Here is an 18,431-nt window from a genome sequence, read left to right on the forward strand (position 1 = left end):
CATGTAGCCCAGTTGTGTTTTGCACTGTATGTGATCTAGACGAATAATCTGACTATAACTATGTTGGAGTCTTTTTGTAAGGGTTTTTAGCCTGTAGTATTTTCGGCGGGGATATGTAACATAACCATGGCTAATTTTTTTAACATGCATTTTATTATCACTCCATTCAGTTAGTATGGCACAGAATCAAGGTACATTTACTTTGTGTTGGAGAAAAACATCTAAACATTGGTACAGATTCCCAAGTCACTGTTTAATTAATGGTTGTTGGTTCAATAGTTGAATTTCAATAGCTTCAATAGTTGAATTTTATTTGGAATGACCTGTCACTACCTCTACATATAAAGCTACAGTAACAGTGATCTTGCTTCAGTTCATTACAAATAACAGGCTGTTGTAATGTTAATTGTAAAGGCTAAGTTTATTCCCAATTTCGCCTCTGTCTGACAGCAACTGCATCTGCCCTTCAGATTTAAGTTGGCTGAAATAAAATGGTGGAGATAAAGACAGAATAAAGTGAAAGTGTTTTGTCAAATCACATTTTATATTGGTGTTGAGCTTGGAAATGTGACAGTGCCTACATTTGTTTATTTATCATAATGAACTTCTCCTAATGATTCTCTGAATTGTATTCTCCTTTAGCATCCAGTTTACACCTGCATTCATTTTCTTTGAAAAGCTTTAATAATGCTGTAATTAAAACTATGCTGAAAGGTCAATAGTTTTCAAAAGAGTGGGTCATGTGTTACTGTTACAAGCACATTATTCAGGTTGTTAGCTTCAAAATATTTTTAAAAAGAGACCAATTTTTTTAACAGTAATTTACAGCCTTGATATTTTAGTCAAAAAATAAGTATGCTCGTCTTGATTTTTTAAAACACTGCTGCTCACATGTAGCTGGATGCTTGATCACCTATGACAGACAATAATTCTACTATAAATATAGCTGCAAGCAGCAATGAGGGGGCCAAGCAGTCAGTTCAGCAGTCCAAATTTGCCATGTAACTCAATGCGGTTGCATCAGGTATATAGAGCATCACAGTCCCGCCCCTCCTCCGAGAGAGCTTAGTTTCCGGAAGTAAATTTCCCATTCATTTCTCCCATTGACGTTTTGGAAAAATCTGTATCTAAAGAGTTTTAGAGCATGTCTTAGGCTAATCAGCTACGGCGTAACTCATAAGCATACAACATATCATTTCGAGTGAAAAAACGAATAGAAAGTCAAAGGTATTTATATAGTTAATAGCAGTTATTTCAGGAGTAATCGTGTAAATAATAGTGTTTTGGTATTGAATGTTATATTTACCATCGTGTATTTTATATCGTGTGTGTGAAAGCGGTTAACGTTAACGTTAGCAACATTGTGCAGTGCTTCGTATCTGACTGCCATCCTGATGCATGGACCGGTGGTCTGCTCTTGGACCACCATATTCAGTTTATTAACTTGAATTATTACACAAAATGTTCATTAAATGTACGAAGAAGTATTTCTAGGTTAATGATTGATATAGCTCGTACAGTATGAAGGCTACAGTAGCCTAGCTAATGTTAACTAGCATTACCAACCTCCCTGCAAAACTCACCACACAACTTCGTAGGTTTGATAGGTCTTGTTCCTCATGCTGGCCCATACAAAACCCACAAGCTGACCCTTGACACACAACAGTCAATAATGTGACCCGATTTAAAGTGGTTTTCACCCCTTTGGACACTTGATTTCGTCCTTGAAACTGAAATATTCACGGGCCGGGGGCATGGACGGTTTGCTAACCATTTTACTGCAGTGTCTACCCGGTGGTAGCATCCAGCTTTGCTGTCAGCTAGCTAGCTAGTTCAAAGGTTTAAGTTCTTAATGGGGATATACAGGGCTTTTTATGCCTCGTCTAAGTTGATGTTTCATATAAACAACAAGTCATGTTCATAGAAAAGACAAGGTCACTAAAACATAATATATTTAATACCTGTGTTGCAGCATGTAGGCTAATGTTAGCAGCATTATAATGACATTCTAATGTCTGAAAGGCTAATGATTAGCTAGCCTATCGGCTACCTGAAAAGTTAAGTGTTCAAACTAGCATTTACAGTGTTCTATTTGATGGTGTATTGGCCCTGACTAAGTTTGTGTGATATATAAACCACAATCCTTGTTGATACAAGTACCAATGTTCGTCTAGAAAGTTTTTATTCACATTAAGATTTTCGCCATAGGCAGTAAAAGACTCCGCCATCTTGTCAATAATTTTCGCTGATTCAAGTTTCAAACTATGACTGAACGGCCTTTCCACCAATCAGAGGCATCACTGTGGGATTGTGGGATTGTTCAGGATTGTGGGTAATGAAGTACTTATCCAAGACATCGCGAATAAAAGACATTTATCTCAAAACGAGGTTAGTGCCCCGTGAACTTTTGGCGTCTATATGAGCGTACACAATCGCTTAGTACAGCCGTAGCTGGTTTTGAGTCTACCATGTGCAGTTAAGTTTTTATGCCTTATACCCGAATTGTCAATGGAGAAATTGCATTGAATTCTTACTTCCGGAAACTCCTGTGGGCGGGACTGTGATGCTCTATAGACCTCTCCAGAATAAGTCCCGCCTCCGTAACTTCCGTATCCATCCAACTTCCGGGCGTGGATTGTCTATGAGAAATAACATGGCGTTTCGAAATATCATACCGGTAAAACATCTGTAGGTAGCGAAGTTGAAAAAGCTGGTGGGCAGATTGGCCTACACACTTCTGCCATATAGTTTCCACTGGATTTTTTGATTGTCGGTGCCGTTTAAGTAGTATACTATAGACTATACTACTTAAACGGCACCGAAAATAAAAAAATCCAGTGGAAACTAGATCGCAGAAGTGTGTAGGCCAATCTGCCCAGCAGCTTTTTCTACTTTGTCACCTACAGAGTTTGACAGGTATGATCTTTCAAAACGCCATGTTATTTCCCATAGACAATCCACGCCCGGAAGTTGGATGGATACAGAAGTTAGGAGGCGGGATATATTCTGGAGAGGTCTATAGCATTAAGCATTCACAGCAAATTCCATGCCAAACAACCCAAGATTGACTGAGTTACAAGGTAATTTCCTGTTTGGCGGCTTCGCCACCAATTTCGATTGGCTGTTACGGGCGAATGCTTTTTAGCCTCGTGAGACCATCCTGATCTCGCGAGCTTCAGGGTTTCACTCGCAGATCAGTCTGGATACTTTCAGTTAAAGAAAATTTGGAGCAGTTCACCAAACGAACGTCCAATCAGCGTTGGCTTTGAGGCGGGTTGAGGTGTGACGCAACGAACAACATGACGGCATCCACAGAGAAGTTTTATTCAAATTAGAAAGTATTCCTGGGTAAACTGTGAAGCTATGAGTCTCAGCCATGCAGCTGGGAGGAATGAACGACACAGACATCCTCCACGGCTGATTCCAGTTCATAATGGAGGAATATACTTTCTTCAGAAGTGTAGGGCCTACCGTGAAAACTTGATGGGAATTGTCGTTGATTAGGTTCATAAATGGTAAGTTAAAACATCTTAACGTTTGTCACGTTACCTAACTTAATTGTATGTTAAACGGCATTAGAAGAATACTTTGTTCATCTAATTGGTTGATTTGGCCCGTCGATAACCAACAAAGGTGGTGATAGACAGATGGTTTATCCAATCAGCTAACCAGTATGTCCGCCCCTTCCCAAAAGTTCTTCAATGAAAAGTTCCCAGATGGATATGCGGAGCAAATCCATCTGGCGGAGTCAGGTTAAATGATTTTGTCAATCGTTCCAGAAAATTAAACACATAAGGCATGGTCTGAAAATGGTCTGTGCCAATTTTGGTGAAAATCAGATGAAATTTGTGACCTGTGAAAACTTTTTAGTGTTTTTGATTAAATCCAATATGGCGGCCGAATCAATTATGTTGACATCACAAGTTGGCCTGGGTCAGCCTAAGACATCCAAAAGTACTACCAGACACCACTAGTATGTTTTAATTCCAAACACATCAACAGCTACAGGCCAAAATGCATTTTCGCTAATTACAGCACCCCCTAGAGGTCAAAGGTCAACAGATTTTTTGAGTGCCCTACTGATGAGGTTATAAGTCATGTACTAAGTTTGGTTATGACAGATGAAAGGGTTGCTGAGATATGAGCTCACTTCCTGTTTGGCGGCTTTGCCGCATATTTCGATTGGCTGTTACGGGCAAACGGTTTTAGTTTCGAAGATGAAAATTGATAACTTTTGTGTGGCTTGGTCTGAAGATGTTATGTGCTAAGTTTCGTGAAAATCGGACAAACTATGTGAGGCGTGAAACTTTTTAAAGGTTTTTGAAAAAATCCAAAATGGCGGAAAATCCATCATGGCGGAAATTGACGTCATAGGGTGCGTTGAACTCGGCTTGGTCCAAGGATTTCAACGATACCTCATTTTGGGCATACGAGTCAAAAGTTACGCGCGTGAATGCACGGCCAACTTTGGCCTGTTGGTGGTGCTAGAGCGCTGGAGGTGCCGGCATGAAACTTGGGGAAATTAATTATTGGACTGTCCCCAATCAGTGTGCCAAATTTCACAACTTTTGACCAGTCGGTTCTATGGGCTGCCATAGACTTCAATGGCGGAAGCGTAATAATAGGGAAGAAAACATAGTCCGACAGCCAAATGCCATAATTTAGGTGAACCTGGTTTTGTCGTTTAAGGTTTTTTTTTTTGCTGTTTCTTGCTGTCAAGGGGTAACTCAATTAGATATCCCTTGGGCGATTCTCGATATTAAGCCTTTCTTGTCCAATGTGTTGAATATAAGGCGAGGCACCACAGGTAAAAAATAACTAGCAGATATCACTATGAAACTTTCCCAGTTGATTACCTACATTAATATGGAAAAGAAATGTATTACAAGTTATCTGTAATATAAAGTTTAAATATGCAAATTAAGCATAATCTAATTAAATATGTGCTGATTTGCATAAACTAAAAATAAACTAAATCGGAACATTGGATGATGCCAGGTTCAAAATTACTTTTTCATTGTGTTGACATATTAGATGAAAAGTCTTTTACACAGGGAATTTTAGATATCTCTTTTATTTATTCCTTAAATTAGAAAATACTGCCAATGGCCTTTTAAAAAAATACATTTTCGCCATGTTTTTAGGAATAAAATGTAATATAAAAAGGCTAGGAATAACATATCAACAAACCCCTCTGTAGAAGCCTTCTAAATATAGTTAGGTATAAGACTGGAAAGTTTGGTGTATGTAGGTGCTTCTGAAGTGCCGATTTCATTCTCAGAGTGGGAGAGGAAACTAATCCACGGGTGCTACGTGCTAGCATCTCTCAATAGCACGTCTCTTAGGTGTGGATGGAGGTTTACCAGAGACTTTCTAATGAGGAGTCATCACACTCAAAAAATCCTCCATAGAAATGCATGGGGTTAGTTTGTAACGCCAATATGGCAGTTGTCTACACATATCCGACCCCTTTCATGTGTTGTGATCTCACTGCTGGAGCAAGGTTGGTGTTGTGAAGTCTTGCGCACGCCGAAATAGATGCCCGATAAGTGCCCAAAAAGTGCTACAATATGGCTGCTGAGTGGAAGGACTTACTGCATGTATGCTATGTAAATGATTACTGTTAGCCTAAACTGCCCTCTTTTAGCTGATTTCTACAGGGTGTCTGTTCTACTGTTCTAATATGTATAAAATATACATTTATTTTTATTCTTTATTGCAGAAGTAGTCTATGCTCAGAGCCTAAACTCGTCATTCAAAAAGAGAATATATTTATTTTTAAGTAGGCTATTGAAGTATATGGAGCCTGAAGCGAAGGAAATTCAACTGCCATTTCAAGAAAGATTCATTGATTCGTTACTAAGCCCAACCAGTCTACCAGAAAATGTCAAAAACACCAAACTACATTTTGGAGATGATCAGATGTGGCTGCAAGAGTGAAAAACCTTGTAGCTCTAACAGATGCAGTTGCCAGGTTAATGGTGCCTTGCACAATATTCTCTGCATGTTTTAGGGTAGGATGAGCCAGAACTGGGCAATTATCAGAACTAATACTAGGGAAAGTGTACATATTCAGAATTATTACAGGCAATATCTGAAATTATAAATTCATTATTTGACATAGAAAAGGGTTACATTTTCCCAATTTGAATGCATGAAGTATTGTCTGAATAACTATCACACTGCAAACTGTATTTTAGTACATTCTATTTGAGTTGATTATTTGCTTTTCCTATTTTTTTTTCTTCATGATTTCGGCACATATGGCTTTAATGGTTAATGTAGGACATTGCGAAGGGATATCACACTGGGCACCCTCCTAAATATTAAAGAGCCACCCCAAGTCAACAAGTCTAAGCAAAAATGAATAAATAAATAACCCACAAAAACAGGTCTGACCCATAGACTGTATATTTAGAAAGTTCTATATACAGTCTATGGTCTGACCCCATGGCTCCCTGACTGGCATTATCTGAAATATAGAAATTCATTAATTCACTTAGTAAAGGGTTAAATTGTCCAAATTTGAATGTACTGTCTGAAAAACTATCACACAGAACATTGCATTTTAGTACATTTTAATTGAGTTGATTTGCATTTAATATGAGTATGCCTACTCATCTTGAAATTAGAGGTAGGCTATATCCTATTTCATGATTTTGGCACATTGGGCTTTTTCATATTTAAACATTAAATTACAGAAAACTTGTAATACAAATTTCCTGTGTAAAAGACTTTTCATCTAATATGTAAACACAATGAAAAAAGTAATTTTGAACCCGGCTTCATCTAATGTTCAGATTTTTTCTTTTTAAACTTTATGCAAATCAGCACATATTTAATTAGATTGTGCCTAATTTGCATATTCAAACATAAAATTTCAGATAACTTGTAATACATTTTTTTTCCATATTAATGTAAGTAATCAACTGGGGAAGTTTCATAGTGATATCTGCTAGTTATTTTTTTTACCCTATTCACCTGTAGTGTCTTACCTTGTATTCAATACATTGAACAAGAACGGGTTAATATACAAAATTGCCCAAGGGATATCACTGGGCACCCTCCTAAATCTTAAAGAGATACCCCTGGTCTACAAGATTCTGCAAAAAAAAAAACTTTAACCGACAAAACCAGGTCTGACCCCATGCTGCCGGACTAACATAGAATCACGGGGTGCCTCGCAGCTTTGCTGCTTGGCCCCCAATAGTGGCTACCTGAATACAAGGCCGTAATCATAATAGACTTAGATGCTGACATGTCCCCCCCAGTATTCAACTGCTCAAAATCTCTCCCCATATAAAGAAATAAATTGTTATGCTACAGTAGCCTGTCACTCACCACTGTCCAAAATTGAATCACTGGCCGCTGTAGCCTAATCACAAATTGTTAACTGGAATAAATTATATAGGCCTACATAACCACCAGCCCATTGTGTAAATTTAGGATCTGTTAACGTGTTAACGTTATTGTTGATGGGACATTTAATGTTGTAACACCATACCACTAATACTTATACAATAAAAACACAATAACGGTTTATCAATCTCTTGCCTTTTGTCTGTGAGGTTCACAGACACACGAGCTGGCATATGGCTCAAGTGACATATACTGGCTCATCATCTCTGTCATGTACATGAGTCAGTCATACTCTAGAAACTTCTATTATACTGAGGGGATGACAGGCACAATTAAAAACACCAACAAAACCATTCACACACACACACACACTATGGCAAGGCAATACTTGTGCAGCTTGAATGGGCGATAACGCCAACAAGCAAAACCCAATGAATGTTAACTATCTGCAACATTTTATTGTAAATTAACTTTTCTGTCAATGCTAAGGTGTCATCATGAAGATACATTTAAAAAATGCAAACATACTTAGATGGAATAACACAAAGAGGGAAAGAGCAGAGCTATATGGAACATTATTACTATTTTAAAATAGTAATGTTGACTCTATGGCTGCGGCCTTGCCTGAATACCTGTACGTTTGACGGTGCCCTCCTGCTGATCTCATTGGTTTAGAGCCAACTCACGTCTCCCCTTAGAAGGAGGAGGTGAATACAGGATAAGTGGCTGACCGTCAAATGACCATAGACGTCTTCTCAAGCTGGATTCGGAACGTTCGGAAGAGCGGTGAGTGGTTTTGGTCATCTCTTACTACTCAGTAGTCTGTAGATTTTATGTGGATATAAATATGAGTTTGTAATTATTTGGTGCTGATGTTTACTAATGGTGACAGTGAGGCCTAAATTGATTATTTATAATGTAATGCAGTTCAATGCAGAATCTTTTTCTCTAAATTAGCTTACTCACTCAGTCGCATGGACAAGGAGGTTACTATTTTTACATAGGCCCGGCTACTTGCCGCACCGTATGTGTAGGTCTGGTCAATCTAAGGATAAGCTGCTGTAAGCTGCTTTAAGTCACTTCAGACTCAAATCTAACAACCTTTTTCCCGTTTATCTTCAAGAAAACAATGCTATTTGCTCTTGAGGATATGTGGCTCTCAAGAGAATGGCCCTGGTCTGGATATTATCAAGCTAGTGGCTCCATTACCCATAGACCCTCATGTCTCTGAAATATTTTTTTTATTAATGAGGCTCTAGGTCTGGGGGATACTATGCCTTGTGATACTTTTTATATCAGTTCAAATTATTTTACATATAGGCATTGTGTATACAGGTTCTAAAATCTATTTCTATGTTTGCAGAAAAAACTTGGCCAAGTATTGGAGTGGTTAAATTTTAATTCAATTACCTCTGGTCTGTATTCTTTCGGGGGCTTTGCTTTTGCGAATTACCTTACCAAGAAAATGAATCAAGGACCAAGGAAGAACACTGGCATGGTGGAGGCAAGAGGCCCATGTGGCACAGTGGAAGTGGTGGAGAAAGGCTCAGCAGTTAGTGCAGAGTGAATGAATGTTGAATGTTAAACTAACTTTACCCCGGTCTACTCTAGAGGAGGATTTTGCAAGGGCAAAGGAGGACAAGGACAGCCCAGCTACAGGTGTGGGGATACGGATGGGAGGTGATGGCAGACAGGGTGGAGGCAATGAAATATGGTGCAGTGGCATTGGCAGCCACGAATGATGGAGATGATGATGGATTAGCTAGCTGCAGACACAGTGAAGGAAACGATGGAATGTGATGTGTGGTTCAGAATTGTGCTCAAATGGTCGGTAATGCAGGCTGGTGCGAAATCAGCATAACTGACCATTTTCTCTTTTGAAGCACCAAATCCCTGTGAACCTGAGTGCATTGCACATGCCACAGTGACAAGTATTCCAAGCTCTCCATAGTTTCACTGCCCCAACTTGCCTTTGGCTTCCTCTGGCAAGAACGTTCCCTGGATTCTGGACACTGTTGACACATCCAGATATCCTTGGCAGTGAAATGGACCTACAGTATTTCATTACCTAAACTCTAGAAGGTTAGGCCTATTGTTTTGCAATACTGACCTCAAATGAAATGTGCCCCTTCTGCGATGTGAAAAAAAAAAAAAAAAAAAAATATATATATATATATATATAAAATTGTATGTAGTCTTATAGCCCCACAGCCTTGCTGATTCGCCTGCATTTAGGACATCAGACGCATACCCCCTGCGATGAGTTGGCCAGTGCCCCAGCCAGACGGGATGGCTGATTGTGTCCTTCCTCCTAGGGCAACCCCAAGGCCTTACAAACGACCTAGTAAAGAGGTCTTCCATAATTTTAATGCCGATGACCCTTGGCTGACCAAGACACAGCAGAGGGATCCTCCATTAGCCTACATATTCCATAAAACGTTGTCCCTTACTTTTACCAACAGGTTGGCAACAACCATTTGCGAAGTGGCCTGCAGAACATGTATTAAAGTACTTTGTAATGCCAAGCCATTAAAATAATTGTCTAGTCTGAAAGCCAGACTCCAGATTTGAGTCGCGCTCTGGGTCTATGCACCACTTAAGCATTTGTCTTTTTTAGCTAATAACGTTGTTATTAGACGAAAGGCAAAATGAAGCTAGCTAGGATGAGCACGCCAATGCAGTTGAAATATACAGACATAGGATTTTAAACCACCACACCCATTAGTCCACTGTTGCTTTGTTATACAAATTCACAAAGAAACAATTACCTCTTTGTTTATGTGAGTTTAATACCAGTGTTTTTTTTAGTGGCTCAGGATACCCCTAAACCTAATTTTGATGGATTTGTAGTTGCATAGAAGCTTTATATTTTAAGTACAATTGTCTGAGCGCAAACAAGTTGCCTGAACCTGTCTTCAGATCCTAATGAAGGCACATTTCCATAAAGCTCCACATTAAATGTCGTTGTTGATCACACAAAAGCCTTCACTGTTGGAGCCTAATCTATTCCTAATCATTTCAGTGTAAACTTCAGTCTTTCTCGTCTGTGTGTCACTGCAGGGGATGTCTGCGTCTCAGGTGGAGTCCGTGGCGAGCAGCGTGGAGTCCCTGCTGGCAGAGGCGAGGCGTGTGCAGTCCCAGTGCGGCGATCGGGCCGAACATCTGTCTGCGGCCGCCGCACATCTGCGCGAGGAGATGGGGGAGCTGCGGGAAGAGTGCGAGACCGCTCAACTGGACATGGTCCGCATGAGGCGACTACTGGTCGAGATGCGCGACTCCAAAACTGCCTTTGAGGGGCGTGAGAGGCAGAGTCGCAAGCTGAGCAAACAGCTTTGAGTTGGAGTTATTGAGTGTGTGCGTGTGTGTGTGTTTGGGGGAGTGACACCAAAGAAGAGTGTGAGTCATTGTTCGCTTCTATCTGTATACATGGCTTGGTTGGGAGGGACCCTTACACCAATTTCCCCCTATGACATTGTGTTAATATTTCAATCAAATAAACAAACGTGTTGATGAAGCAGAAAAAGTATACTGTATAATTTGAGTTGCCGTTCTGACACCTTCAAATCCTAAAATGAAAGAATTGGCAGTTAGGATTGGGGTTCAGAATTCCCAAACATAATTCTTGATACTGGCACAAAACATCAGTTTTCATTCAGGATGTCAACAGTTGGATATTGCTGATAACATACATAAACTGAATTACATATCCTCTGACTCAGATATAGACTTCTGTGGCAAAATAAACTTCTACAGGTTTGTTCCCAACTACAACGCAGGTTATAAACTGCAGGAGGGCTTTCCACAAAGCAGATTTACTTAATAATCAGCAGACCCTTTGCCAGTATTCTAAAAAACATTTTAGCCATCTGGGAAAATCATAAACATCACTTGTGGTAAATGAATGAAATATGGCAAATGCCTTCACTATGAAGCACAGCACCATCCTGTGGTGATCTACAGCTAGAATAATAATAATAATAATAATAGTAATAAAATAAAAAAAAAACATCCAGTTTACTCTAACCACATCAGCCAGGAGGGGAAACCATTGGGATCTTCAGTAACAACTGTTCATCATGGTACAAACTCATTACTGGTACATGCCCTGGTTAAGTTCATATTCATATTTTAAATATAACAAGGTCATTTTTGCCTGTGTGCATCCTCAGACATCAAGGTCCTCATCAGGATCTTCTTGATCAAAGTCATCATTTTCATCTGGCTCATACAGAATTCGACCTGCTCCTTGTCCCGGATTGAGTAGAGCAGATTTCCTGTTTCAAAAAAGAAATTCATTAATTAGTAGGACATTTAAATATAAAACATATCCACAAGAGGTATTATGAACCCCCTGTAGTTATTAATCATTATTATTAATCTTTTTATAAATAAAATCAAGAAATAGACACAGTTTTGCACATCTTCTCACTTTTCTTGACTGAAGACAAAGGGTAAGGCCACTTTCTCTTTAGCCTCTCTCTCCATTTCTGACAGGTGAAGGTTAAAGGTGAGGTTGGCTGTCGGATCGGCCTGAAAGAAGAATTGGACAGAAGATGATCAGTTCAACCTAATCAGTTACTGTTCATTAAATCATTGGTGGAATTACAAGTGTTGCCATCTTAAAATGGCTGTGGTTTACCTCAGAGTCAGGCTCTGCCTGTGTCGGCACGGCGTGGCTGACTTTGCTGTGCACAGTGATGGTCAAATCTTCCTGGACACTAAAGAGCTCTTCCTGATTACACAAAAAATTACCAAGCTATCTTTTCAGAATGGGTATAATACAAAACAGAACTGTGAAATGATCGTAACAAGCAAGAAACATAACACAGACCTTGTCACAGTAACTGATTAAGTTAAGAAGGGTTTACCTCACCTAATTTGCTACATGCTCAACAGGTCATGTACAAAAAACTACACAGCTGAATACTAAATAAATCTGTGGGTGAAACACTGAGAAGAACCTGACAGAGAATCGACTACTTGCAAGGACAACATAGACTAATAAAAGTAATAGAAAGTCTAACCTCTTGAAGAACTTTTCCTGATTTTGTGCGTTTTGTTGTCTTGGCTAAAGCCCACGGCCCCTTCGTCCAGGGTGCCAGTGAGATGACTGTGGAGGCCAAGTGGCAGACACTTCCCACCACACTAGTCTGGTGCAGGTCAGAGTGCAGTAGCCCTATGATAGTTTTAACAGCACCCCCTGGTGATCAGGAGAAAAATAGTCATGCTTTCAAAACATGCCAATAGCTAGCCTGTAACTAAAAGGAGAAACGGTAGGATCACAAAACGGTACTGTACTGTGATTGGTGGCACGCGCCACCAACCAACGGCACTGACCTACTGTCTCGTGCCACTTTCCTACTGTCCTGCGAGACTGTCCCACGAGACTACTGTCTCACAACACTCACCTACTGTCTCACAGCACTCGCCTATTGTCTCATGGCACTTGCCAACTGTCTTGTGCCACTTGCAAACTATACCAATCCTAACTCTAAACCTAACCCATGGAACAGTTGGCATGTGGCATGGGACAGTATTCACGGGTTTCATCAGGTCCCTTGTCACAGGTGTATAAAATCAAGCACCTAGCTTATGAATGCAGACTGCATGGTGGTTGATTTTATACACCTGTGGCAAGGGACCTGATGAAACCCATGAACAGGTAACAGTAGGCGAGTGGCGTGGGACAGAAGGCAAGTGGCACAAGACAGTAGGAGACAGTAGGGGTGCCACCAAGAAGAGTAAAGTTTTTGCTCCTACTGCTTCTGTAAATATGTTAAATAACAAGATAGTGCTAAAATATGCACACCTCTCTTTAGCTCTTGCAATCGTTGGCAGACAACTACAGGATCAAGGTGTCTCAGAAGCCATGAGAGGGAGTCAATGACCAAGACTGCAGATCTGGATTGCTGTGTTTGTGTAAGAAGGGTTGATAAATCCTGAGAGATGAATTGATGAACGTTGAATGATGAACGCTTCATCCAGCCCAAAGGGTCTGCAAATCCACCATGGAAATGCATCCTTGAAAGAAATATTAATAAGTAAAATTTATGACAAAGAAATGTATAAACATCAAAATAAAGGATAACAGTTTCTTCAGAATGGAGGGCTAAGTAACAATATGTCACCTTCGGCCACACTGAGTATCCAAGCCATCACGCAGTTCCTCCTCGCTCACTTCGAACTCAAGCACATTGACCACGTCTTCCCTGGAGCAAAACAGCAAACATAGCCTTTCACAAATCACAATTATAGGAACTTCTCCATTAATGAAGAGATTCGAATTAAAGCTTACCGTTTCAGTGCAGTATTTATATAACTCTTCAGTAGGCAGCGACCCGAAAAATTGGCAGTGTCTGAAATATGAGCATAACATTACTAACAATACGTTTGTCAACGTAATCTTCACTTTACAAGTAAGTTTTCTGAAAAAAGAATTTATAGGGTTGACATTTGTTTAATAACAAAATATGGGGGAAGACACACAGAAACGAAAATGATTAACAGTCCATGCAAACCCATATTTCGACAGTGAGGGAGAGAATGCCGTTTGGAAGTCCAAGTTAGCCTGCAGTTGAGTTGACGTAAATGCCATAAGCTCTCTCAAGTCGGAGGGTGCATATGTTTCAGCGTAAAGCGACACAGCTCTTATTCAACAATAACAGTTACCTAGAAATATAATGAAAGTTCCTGCATCTGCTCCTTGTAAAACATCCAACAACATTTTGTGATCGACGATGCTAGGTGCCTCACCAGCTAACTATGCCACTAACGTTACATCAAAGACAGCCTGTTTCTAAACTGAATTTGCATATAAGTCGGTATCTCTAAGGGACAATGTATAAAATAAGTTTAAATACAAGACTCAGCTGCCTCTTGTCATAAAACATTTTGTAAAGTCCATGTTAAAAATACTAATGGTAACCCTGCCTCATGGAAACGCTAAATGCATCCAGCGATAATAACATGGATATTGTAGTTTTTCAGTCTTATCGTTGCCCTAAAACCATAGTAAGTTGTTGCGTCATTAAACTACAAGTCCCGCAAGACACAAATGAAATGCCTAGTGGTAGGAACCACAAGGGCCCTCTTCTGCAGAGCACTTGACATCGTTAATGGTTTGCGTGAAGCGCGCCGAAGACGACACGCAGACGTATTTTCGAAGAACTTTGTAACTCGTAGCCTTCTGGTCACGTTTACGAAATCGAACAGTTTAAATACTACTTCACTGGTCATTTGTTATTTGTCGGACAGATGTCACGAGCGATAGTCGATGTGATTTCTGTATACTACGCGGGGCAGTAACGTTAGTTGTTCAGCTAGATTCTAGCAACCAAACTATCTCAGCAGGATTATTTATGCAACACTGTGACGAAGAAATTATTAGCTGGCTATGCTAGCTAGTTAGCCAAGGCTGTAATTGCAAGTTGGCAATTCCGGAGTGGAGAAGAAACAAACACTACGCATCTTAGTGCTGAAAAGTAAGATTATATACGATTCAACCGAAGAACTGAAGCTTTTATCCCCGGCCGGGGGTTGCTCCCACCAAGCCGGGTGAATTGCGAAGACACTGGCTGGTGCCAAAAGATCCCCGTGTCCTCGTTGATGAGGCGACAATGCTCGAAATTATGTCTGACCATCAAGGTATGTGGGTTAATCTGTTATTTTTATTTCAATCGTTGCTAGGGAGTGTATATTTAATTGCGATGTTTAAGTTAACAGATATGCAACGAAAGGCCAACAAGCTAACGTTACCCGTTAGCTTACCGATGGTGGGTTACGATACAAATCTTGTTAGTGAGACAACTTGGGCTGGGAGCTGATGTCATGAATCACATAAGTTATTACTTTCCAGTGCCATTAAACGATTGTTGATCCAAGCGTTTATGTCTGTTCAAACGTAGGGAGTCCCTGCAAAACATCAAATAACTTTTTATAATGCATTTTGGTTAGAAATGGTTGGTGCCTTGTTGGCTAACCAGCTCTGGTTTTTTTTTTTATAGCTATCTAGCTTCTTGTTAGCATGGCTAACATGGTTACAGTTAGCTGGACGGTGGAGACAACGCAACAGTTTGCTATTTATATGAAACGTTTACTGACAACATCTCAATCCGCCTCATGTTTACTGGCTAACATGGCCTTATTTGCTATTCAGAGAAGAACTTTATATGACTCCAGAAAGGACGGTGTTTTGCATCGATAGCATTGTTCAACGAAATTGAAGGACTTGGCATCTAAAATCAACTGGTCAAAAAAGTCGTGTTAGCTAACGCTAACTATGCTAGTAGCAAACGTTTTTTATATTTGCATAGCGCTTACTGAGCTAATGTTACATAGAGCTAACATTAACTTCGGTTGTCAAGTGACAGCAACACGGCCCAAATGTTAAGACAGTGGCCTTTACTTAGCCTGATAGCTTTTAGGTTGAAATCGGCTAATGTAGATTATGTATTTGCCAGTTATCGTCAATGTCAGTAACAGTAACATTAGCTAACGTTAGCTGTCGCTAACCTTAGGCGCACTTGGCTACCTTCTCTAAACCTGGTGCATATGGCTAACTTTACCATATGTAGACTTGTCTCATAACTTATTTATTTAAATTTAAGTGTTTAGTGGCCCTGAGTCAAACTAAAATCTGTACTGAAATCGAATAAACATATTTTGCAGCTGATCTGGGAGATATTGTCAGGTACCGTAACGTTAGCAGTAGAAAATCTGTTCGGACATGATTAGTGAACCTATGCCAGCTATGCTTGCTAAGTTAGCCAGCTAAGTAACATTATGGTGTGTTCACATGCGGTGTCTTAGTTTTAACCATTCGATGTTGCCGTGGATTGCTTTCGATAAAGCTAACGGTAGTTGTAAATGTGATTCTAGATCCAATTTAAGTATGTTGAAAGCATTTATTTGGGATTGCTAGTGTCCATGCTAAGCAGTCATGACAAGTAAAGCTGACAATGCTTATCTCGGACCACGCAATCTGCTAGCTTGCAAAGCTTGTAGGTATGTTTCTCTTCAATATGATCAAATTATTCCGCCTTCTTTTGTCAGTTGTGTTCCGAATTGTTATGTTTTCCCCCCGATCAAATATCTGAAGTCTAATTTTGATTTTTTTATTTGCTAAACGCTCTTGATCGTTGTTTTGGTCATGTGTAGCCATACGGTCGCCGTAGAAGCAGGATAGATATGCTGAGCTGCACGAATTGTCATCTATCAATCAGCTAATGTTATGTGAATTTTTCCATGTCATCACTGTGTTGTGTATTAAGTACAGCAGGCTTGCCTTTCTGTGGACTCTGGGTAGCTTTGTTTATCAGTGAGTTGGAGCTAATTTCTGATAGAAAAGTGTGTATCACAATGAATACGTGTTAAATGTGCTTATTTTCTATTTTTTGACAGATTCATTACTGAAGTGCAAATCGGAGCCTCTGGTAAGTCAAAATATAATATGTAAGAAAATAATCATTTAAAATAATGCTGCATAAATGTAACTAATGATTTATCCATCTAAAGCCCCCAGAGAGGAGGAAGAGAACGGTAGAGGACTTCAACAAGTTCTGCAGTTTTGTGCTTGCTTATGCAGGCTACATCCCCTCCCCGAAAGAGGTAAGATCCAAAATGTGTGCTTCTTTTAGTCTTGATTTTTTTTTTCTTTGCGATTTCTGTTCTCTGAACCTTTTCTCATCTTCATCATCTTGTCTTAGGAGAGCTCGTGGTCGCCGACCTCCTCCAGCTCCCCACACAGCTCAGGAGCATCGGGAGAAGGGGGGAGCACAGCGCTGGGGGGTAGTTGGCGGGAGGGCTCTTCAGACCTGCACACCATCCACACATTTGTGAGGAAGGCCCGCTCCAACAAGGGCTCCAGCAAGAGCATGCGCCGATTGCCGTCTGACAGCACCTTGCTAGACAAAATGCGTCTGAAGGACTCGCTATACGAGAGCCACGTCGCGACGGGCAAGACGGCCGAGCGCAAGAAGGACAAGAAGCTGAAGCGCGTGTCCGGCGGCGGAGGGCCAGAGAGCAGCAGCAGCGGCGGCGAGAAGCGCGCCCGCATCAAGCGCAGCCGCAACCCAAAGCAGTCCAAAGCACTGAAGAAAGTAAAGAGTCCGCCGCAGAGCGAGACCGACTCGGAGCAAGGGCTGGGCGAGGGGCGCGCACGGCGACCAGAGCTCGGTGAGAGAGGGAGTCCACCGTCCTCGGTGTCCGGAGGGTTGGTCAAGGCCGAGAGGGATGCAGAGATGAGCTCGAGTGAGGGCGAGACGTGGATTGCTGATGAGGATATCATGGTAGAGTCTGGTGAGTATTGCTGGAGTTGTGTGACAGGGCTGTACGTTAAGGTTTTGTTTTTTTGTTCATAGCGCTGGTGCTACAAAGGTTTTATATCAATCAATAGTTTTGTAGCACAATCCACATAGTCTTGTATGTAGTTACAAACACTTCATCTGTAGACTACACTCCATTAAACATTTTAAATAAGGTGTCACTGGTGCTAAGCTGGTAGATCATCCATAGCACAGACTGGGTTCTATGTAGCATTTAGCACTACGGTATACAGCCATGCTGTATTGCCTTTGTCTTTGCCTATAGCCTCACTGTCTCTAACTCTACTTTATTTTTAACCATCGTTGTCTATTTTCTGTTGCTTGCAGGTGATGACTCCTGGGACTTAATTACCTGCTATTGCGGAAAGCCTTTTGCCGGGCGGCCCATGATTGAGTGTAACCAGTGTGGGGTGTGGGTACACCTCTCTTGTGCTAAGATCAAGAAGTCCAATGTACCAGACATCTTTTACTGCCACAAGTGCAGGGACTGTCGACGGTCTGGACACAAGAAAGACCCTTAAATATTTAAGTGCTGAGAATGTCTTGAATATGGAAGTTTCATTGCATCTAAATCCTTGTTAGGAGAATGTTTTCTTTTTTTTTTTTTTTGAATGAATTCAACTGGTTGGTAACCCTAAACTGGTCCCTGGCTGACAACTTGAAAACAACAAAAATCACTTTAGGTTAAGATCCAGATAAGACAATCACTGTCCTCCCTAAGCTAATGAAGTTCACTTGTTTTTTTTGTTT

The 18,431-nt window shown here is 40.6% G+C and overlaps 2 protein-coding genes across 4 annotated transcripts; one reads left to right on the forward strand and one right to left on the reverse strand.

The window, feature by feature from the left end:
* Positions 1-10,869: 10,869 nt before the first annotated feature.
* elp5 (elongator acetyltransferase complex subunit 5) lies at positions 10,870-14,328 on the reverse strand. Of its 3 annotated transcripts, XM_076289101.1 has the most exons (9): positions 14,029-14,328; positions 13,655-13,715; positions 13,488-13,568; positions 13,169-13,380; positions 12,384-12,559; positions 11,999-12,091; positions 11,789-11,889; positions 11,513-11,633; positions 10,870-10,925 (listed from the first exon to the last, which is right to left on the reverse strand). In XM_076289101.1, exons 1-8 carry the CDS (start codon positions 14,081-14,083, stop codon positions 11,525-11,527), a joined length of 888 nt encoding a protein of 295 aa, XP_076145216.1. In that variant the 5' UTR covers positions 14,084-14,328; the 3' UTR covers positions 10,870-10,925; positions 11,513-11,524. The 3 variants fall into 3 exon arrangements, with proteins under 3 accessions (XP_076145216.1, XP_076145215.1, XP_076145217.1); XM_076289100.1 differs by having other exon boundaries at positions 10,870-11,633; XM_076289102.1 differs by lacking the exon at positions 14,029-14,328 and adding an exon at positions 13,878-14,018 and having other exon boundaries at positions 10,870-11,633.
* A 550-nt stretch (positions 14,329-14,878) lies between these two features.
* phf23b (PHD finger protein 23b) lies at positions 14,879-18,214 on the forward strand. Its single transcript, XM_076289099.1, is given in 6 exon segments — positions 14,879-15,003; positions 16,759-16,790; positions 16,873-16,965; positions 17,064-17,655; positions 18,009-18,125; positions 18,128-18,214. Coding segments are annotated over 6 exon segments (945 nt in total). The 5' UTR covers positions 14,879-14,975; the 3' UTR covers positions 18,211-18,214.
* Positions 18,215-18,431: the final 217 nt, after the last annotated feature.

Source organism: Alosa pseudoharengus, unplaced genomic scaffold (genome assembly GCF_046254945.1).
Source record: "Alosa pseudoharengus isolate Yale_2024_CS ecotype anadromous, Long Island Sound unplaced genomic scaffold, YU_APseudo_1.1 YU_APseudo_1.1_scf_17, whole genome shotgun sequence".
Taxonomy (NCBI): Eukaryota; Metazoa; Chordata; class Actinopteri; order Clupeiformes; family Clupeidae; genus Alosa; species Alosa pseudoharengus.

Excerpts from the sequence above, each read along its gene's own strand:
- elp5 (XM_076289101.1), bottom strand. The coding sequence starts at position 14,083 with ATGTTGTTGGATGTTTTACAAGGAGCAGATGCAGGAACTTTCATTATA. Across the intron at positions 12,560-13,168 it reads ATTGCAAGAGCTAAAGAGAG|GGGGTGCTGTTAAAACTATC; the intron begins GTGTGCATATTT and ends CCTGATCACCAG. Across the intron at positions 11,890-11,998 it reads AGGCAGAGCCTGACTCTGAG|GCCGATCCGACAGCCAACCT; the intron begins GTAAACCACAGC and ends TTCTTCTTTCAG.